This window comes from Geotrypetes seraphini, chromosome 2 (genome assembly GCF_902459505.1).
Source record: "Geotrypetes seraphini chromosome 2, aGeoSer1.1, whole genome shotgun sequence".
Taxonomy (NCBI): Eukaryota; Metazoa; Chordata; class Amphibia; order Gymnophiona; family Dermophiidae; genus Geotrypetes; species Geotrypetes seraphini.
This window is the reverse complement of record NC_047085.1, coordinates 97,624,621-97,631,270: the sequence shown is the minus strand read 5'-3', so window position 1 is coordinate 97,631,270 and position 6,650 is coordinate 97,624,621. Positions and strand designations below refer to the sequence as shown.

The 6,650-nt window shown below is 42.6% G+C and overlaps 1 protein-coding gene across 3 annotated transcripts in view; it reads left to right on the top strand.

The window, feature by feature from the left end:
• Positions 1–342: 342 nt before the first annotated feature.
• RDH10 (retinol dehydrogenase 10) overlaps positions 343–6,650 on the top strand; it is a 46,932-nt gene continuing 40,624 nt past the window's right edge. Inside the window, exons 1-3 of one of the 3 annotated variants that reach the window (XM_033933394.1) lie at positions 343–596; positions 1,005–1,288; positions 2,034–2,278. In XM_033933394.1, coding sequence (XP_033789285.1) covers positions 1,006–1,288; positions 2,034–2,278 — 528 coding nt within the window. In that variant the 5' untranslated portion in view covers positions 343–596; position 1,005. Of the gene's footprint in view, positions 597–1,001; positions 1,289–2,033; positions 2,279–6,650 lie in introns of all 3 variants that reach the window. The other 2 variants (XM_033933393.1, XM_033933395.1) reach the window with 2 other exon arrangements.

The window sequence follows — 6,650 nt, the reverse complement described above, 5'->3', positions numbered from 1 at the left end:
CCCTACCAAGACATCTCTTCTCAGGAGGAATAAAATTCAAATACTATCATTTCACGATAATCTAACTGGCTTTGCATTCCTGACTGCGGAGAATCATCAACCGAGTTTCCTGTAAACACTCCTATTAAAAAAATTCATCGCTGTTCTGAAAACCCTTAGAAAGGAATGCTGTGCTCAAGTAGCTTGTTTAAAAGGAAAAAAAAAAAAAAAAAAAAGGAAGAGAGAAACTAAAGTACTGTACTAGTGTTAATAACTGTAGTATCGTTCCCACACACAGACAAAAAAAATCTGCCAGACAGTAGTGGTGAGCTCAGAGTCCAGCTGCATCTTTCGTGCAACAAGACAAGGAAGCGCGCGCTTACGCACCTAAAGCTCCGCAGCGCAAGCGCAGTGCTGATCGCATGTTGCTGTGTGGGTCTGTCCCGGGGGAGGAGAGGACCGGCTGGGCTCGAGCCTCTGCTTATATAGCGCTGCATAGGGGGCAAACATGCATTACAGTCCCGGCAGAGAGGCTTTAGTAGAGAGCGAAGGTTGGCAGCGTGCTGTTAGTCTCTCTTGCCTCCACAAAGTTTTGCGGCCTCGCACAGGATCCAGAAGTAACTAGAGAGCCTTGGACCGGGAGCGCGAGCTAGCTGGGGAGGCGCGCGGGGACAGGGCTCGGCAGGGAACGCTGCACGTGAGCCTGTCCGTAGTTTTTGTTTCCCCTCCCCCCCCCCCCCTAGTTCCAAATTCTCTTGAGCCGGAAGAAGTGTGTGCCATGGGGGAAGCTGCAGCGCTAGTGCACGGGGCGAGCTCGAACCTGTGAAGCTCGACGCGAGGAGGCAGCGAGACTTTCGGGTCTTCCCGGAGCAAAAGTAGGGGCTCTATTCCGTCCCCGCGCGTTCGGTTCCCTCAAGCAGAAGAGGGGTCACGAAGGCATTGCCGGGGAGGGCTGTCGTGTTTTGGGGTTTTTTTGGGGTTTTTTTTTTTTTTTCTTGACCTTTTGTTTGCTTTTCGGGTAGTAGGATGAATATAGTGGTGGAGTTCTTCGTGGTCACATTCCGCGTGCTGTGGGCTTTCGTGATGGCTGCGGCCAGGTGGCTAGTGCCGCTACGGGAGAAGAGCGTGGCCGGACAGGTGTGCCTGGTGACAGGCGCGGGTAGCGGCCTCGGTCGCCTCTTCGCCCTGGAGCTGGCCCGACGCAGAGCACGGCTTGTCCTCTGGGATATCAACGGGCAGAGCAACGAAGAGACGGCCGACATGGTGAGGCTCATTTACCGGGACCTGGAGGCAGCCGATGACCGCCAAGGTGAGACATGGAGGGAAAGGGGTTTGGTAAGGCAATAATCTGAAAGCGCTGATTTTAGTTGGAACGTTGGACTGCTTCGTATTTTGCAGATGCACACTACTAAAAACGAATCTAGAACTGTTTGCCTTTTTGTTTTTTTAATCGTGCCAACTTAACAGTTACCAAATAACGGAAGGCTGTGAAATGAAGTCATCTTCATTGATTCCTGATAGCGTAGTTGCATAACTTTTTTTTCCCCCCGAATCAAATTAACTTTAAAAATAAAATAAAGGAGGAGGGCTTTGAAACAAAATCGTATTTTTCTTTTTACCGAATCATTTAGTCCTCTTCAGTGACGCTAAATTATGATAACTACAGTGAATTGAATACGCTTAAGCCATGCACTTTCACAAATGTGGAAGTGTTAATATATATCTATATATCGGATGAAGCTTTTGCCCAAAGTAGATACATCATCCCTTTTTTTTTCTCTCTTAACAGGGATTTTTCGTTCTCGTCTCCCCTTTTTAAAATCCAAATCATTTTTCCTGTCAAGGTGGTACTGCTTTGGAACGAATTCATAAAGCATTTTTTCCATATCTGATAGTGATTGAGAAGTTTTGTTGGGTAGATCTTGTAGGTTTTACCTCCTGCTTGGGTATCAAATCTGATCCAGGGTATGTTAAATCTCTTGGATACCATAGGTCTGGCAAGTTTTTGACTCTTTTTTTTTTTTTCTCCCCCTCTCACTTTCTCTTGTGATCAGTAGATGATGATGGTGCAGAGAAAGAAGATGAATTACCCCATTGTAGCCTAGAGGTTCACACTTACACCTGTGATGTGAGCAAAAGGGAGAGCGTATACCTGACTGCTGACAGAGTCCGCAGGGAAGTAGGAGATGTTTACCTGTTACTCAACAATGCTGGGGTGGTCTCTGGCCACCATTTGCTGGAGTGCCCGGATGAGCTTATTGAGAGAACCATGATGGTTAACTGCCATGCACACTTCTGGGTAAGAGTCACTTTCTACACACAATCTGCTTGCTATCTGTAGTTTCAACCAACTCTCGTTCTTTTTTTTTTTTTGCCTGCTTGTGTCTTTTGATTTAGCTCATTCCTTTTCTTAGGTAGCTCGAGGTGCATTACATTCAAGTACAGAAGGTGTTCCCTGTTAATACACTTCTCCCTCCGTATTCACGGTTTCAGCATTCGCGGTTTCGATTATTCACGGTTTTTAGCTTGCTGGCTCCTCCCCCTAAATTACATCAGCTTGCATATAGAAATCGCTGATTCCCAGCACTTTCTTCACCGTGTTTTGCCTCTCCTTCAGGAACAGTCCAAGTCTCCCACCATGTTGTTCACGGTTTCACCATATTCACAATAGTTTTTAATACAAAACAGTGAATAACATATGAAAAAGTTATTCACGGTTTTTCTGTATTTGCAGTTTTGTTAATCCCCTATCACAGTGAATATGGAGGGAGAAGTGTACATGTTAGTAAATACTAGTAGTTATTGCATAAAATGGGACCTGCAATAGATAACTAACATGCTAATAATGTGTATTATCCCACTATAACACAGTAGCACCTTTTAAAAATCTAGCCCTTTTTATACCTGGAGCAGGATGTGAGATGTAGAGTTTGAATCCTTGCAAGTCTTTGCCTCAGCCAGGTGTTTATGTATTCTCTTTTTCCTCCAATCCTGTTTAGCTGCTAGATATGGGAGAGGGGACAAAAATGAATAGATTGTTGGGGAAAAAAAGTTTCCTCTTACTTCCCTAAAGAATAACTGGCGGATAATGAATTAAGTGACTAGCTAAGTTCTTCCTAGGATAAACATCTCAAGTGAATGTTCACTCTGGGTGAAATTGATTTAAAAGCTGAAAGTGCTTAGGTTATTTCATACCTTTGGTATCAAGCAATAAATTCCCCAGCAACTCTAATTAGTTACATTCTAGTACAGAGAAACCACAAGATGGAATATTTGGTTTTATTTTGAAAACATTGAAGGTCGCATGATTTTCGATTCATTTCCCAAATGTTGCTTTTTTTGGCCGAGCAGTTTTCTGCTCCTTGGTGCTTCCAAAGAAGCTGAAGTTCACACATCTGCTTAGACTCATTTAAACCCTCACCTCATCTACCCCCAGCTGTTAGTGACCTTCCTGAGTCTTTTTATCATAGACAGTAATTCACTGGGGTCTTCCACTAGATGTCACCATTGTGCAGTGACTGGACTGCTGTTACTGCCTCTGTAGCATGCTCTGCTTGAGGACTAGGGGGCTTGTCTTCAGTATCAAACTCTGATATGTTCCTTGCAATATCTGACATTGCCACAGAGCTATTGGGCTAACCCTTGTATACCTAAGGTTTAAAATTGGTACCATTTTAGTAGCCTGAGGATTTTTACTATTCCTTTGTGTGCTGAGGACTTGGTGGATAGCAAGTGAAAAATGGTGGCAAAAAAGGTGTGTCCATGCTATTAAATTGTCAGCTTCTGAGTCTTCCTCATAGCTTCACTTTGCCACCATCCTCTGATATTTTTTTTCCCCTCCTTCTCCTGCACAAACATACCTTACCATGTGGCTTCAACTACTGGGAAACCCAAAGCTTGCTTCAGAAGCACGCTGCCAACTAGTGTGTGCTACCATGATCTGAAAGTATAATGTTAGTTAACCCTACATGCTCCACAGTGGTCCAAAGGCAACTGTTCATTTATCAACAGTTGCCTTTGGACCACTGTAGAGCATGTAGTGTTTAAATTTATTTATGTATTCATTTGATTTTATAGTCCTTTCTCCCAAAAGAGCCCAGAACGGGTAACATACACAATTAGAGTTAGCAGTTTACGCATAGTTTTAACAATTATTACTGAGCTAACATGGGTGATGGTCCTAATAATAGTGCAGGATAATATAGGGAAAAGTAACCAAACTTAGCATTTAGTAATTTATTAGTTTACATACAGAGCAGGAAAGGTATCTTATGGAATATTTCATTATTATAAATTCTAAACATTCTAGAAAATCTCATTCATTATTTTCATTTCCTTCTGTAAAGGGATGTAAATATAAGAAATTTCAGGAATGATTGCTGTCTTTTCAGGCAGCCTTATGGACTAGGGATTTAACTCACATATTCACATTTTCAAATTCGTATCAACAATTTCGACGTGCTTTAATGACGCATCTTTTTAGGGAATCTTTCGGAAGTTAGATATTGGATGTTTATTTATTTGTATTACAAGTCTTTGTGAACCACATAGAACTTAATGGTATTTGTGGTATACAAGTGAGTTGTTATGTTTATGTTTCTGAATTATTAGTCTTAGGGTTGCTTACCTAATAAGAGGTAGCAGTCTACATGCATAGTAAAAATTAGTAGTTTTAATAATTGCTAGTGTCTTATGTGTGTTGGGACCATTAACATATTTTATGCAGTTTCTTTTAAATACAATATCGCAATTCCGCCATATTTCTGTGAGCAACATAGGCTATGGGACTATTTGTGATTTCAAGATAGTTAACAGGAATGTTGTACACGAGTTAAGAGTTGTGGAAAGACTGGCCCATATTAGTCCATGGGCAGGAGTGGTCTGTGTGACTGTACAAAAGCTATGAAACACAGGAGCATGTCAAAATTCTGCAAGGCTAAGATAAATATACCCTTTTTTCCTCTGGCTTTTCCTTACTGTAGAATTTTTATTTTCCAAATGTAGCTGGCATAGGAGAAGGCCAAAATCAAGTACGTAACCAATTTTTTTTTTAATTTTTTGAAGGCTGCTTGTTTAACAAAAGCTCATAATCAAATATTTTTTATTGCAAGCTCTATAGCTTGAAACTGAGAAATCCAAATCTTTTTTAACTTTTTAGGAAGAGGTTTAAAGCTTGAAGGCTTTTGGAGTCACTGAATCTTAAGACAAACTGGGATTATTAGTATTTTTGTTCCTGATACTTTTTGTAACTTTCTGGGTTGGAATAACATGCTGCTATCTTAGGGTATGTTGGAGTTATTTTATTGTGTACATTTGTGAATACCAGTGTATAGTGTAGTTCTTAAAAATGTGCTCATAGGAGTGGATTATTTTTATTTTGTTTGCTTTGTTTTTACTTGAAGCGCACTATTCTCTCATTTCTTTATTTTCTTTTCTAGACTAGAGCCACTTGTTTTGTGCTGGGTTTTTTTAGCATCATGATGTATTTTCATGTAACATCTGAAATTGGTTATAGTGGTGAGATAGTGACAGATACAGATTTCTTAGAAGATGCTGGTGTAGATAAAGAGGTTTTTTTTCTGGCTCAGCACCAACTGCAGTACATGGGCCATATATCAAATTACATCTCATAGAGAAAGGGAGAGCATAAATTGAACCAGCTAGAGAAGTGGTTTTTGAATAATCTGCCGTATTTGTAATTTCACTGTAATCCATTCCCTAGAGTAGTATCATTGCTGTTAGTAAAACAGGGTTTTTTTTCATTTGGATTGTTTGTCATGAAAGTTACTACAAGGAATGAAAGAAGGGAGGCTTGCCAATCAAAAATATATCTCTTCAGGCACTGTAATGAGTTTTGATGGTCAAGCACTCCTAGTGGGTGTCATAGTTACTACAGATAGAGAATGACATGGGGAAAAAATTTGTCCCTGTCCTTGCTCAGTCCCGCAGACCGTCTGATTCCATCCGCAGAAGCCGGCAATGGCAGCGAACGACAAGTGGCTCCACATTGGGGAGGAAAGGGGCAGGAGGCCCACGCAGTGCCGCATACCCCTCATAAGCAGTTAATGGTGGTAAGGAAGGTGGAAGGTGCTTCCAACTACGGGGACAAAGCTTTTTACCATTCTTATGGGTGGGGAAAAGTTTTTTGTTGTTTTTTGTTGGGTTTTTTTTGTCCTCATGTCTGCGGCGAGTCAGGCTTTGGAATCTCTATAGCTGCGGGCAAACTGCGGCTCGCCACAGTGTTTGTTCACTGCAATGGCAGTGAACGACAAGTGGCTCCACATTGGGGAGGAAGGGGGCAGGAGGCCCACGCAGTGCCACGTACTCCTCATAAGCAGGGGTGTCAAACTCAATCACATTAAGGGGCTGAAATCTAAAACACAGGCTAAGTCGCGGGCCAGACCCCGCCCCCCCTAATAGTACTAATTGTAACCAGTGTTCCCGCTAAGCTGCGCTGGCGTGCGCTGGCGCACAAAATATTACATCGCAGCGCACAAGTTTCTCGTCACAGCGCACACACGTGCTTGCAGGCAGGCGAGCTGGCAGTCCATGTAACGCGTCGCAAAGGTAAGGGGAGGCTGGGGGAGGAATCGGACGTCGGGGTGGGGGGTGCGAGCAGGGAGGGGGGCGATCAGAAGAGGCGTACGGCAGATGGCAGGGCGGCGAGAGGA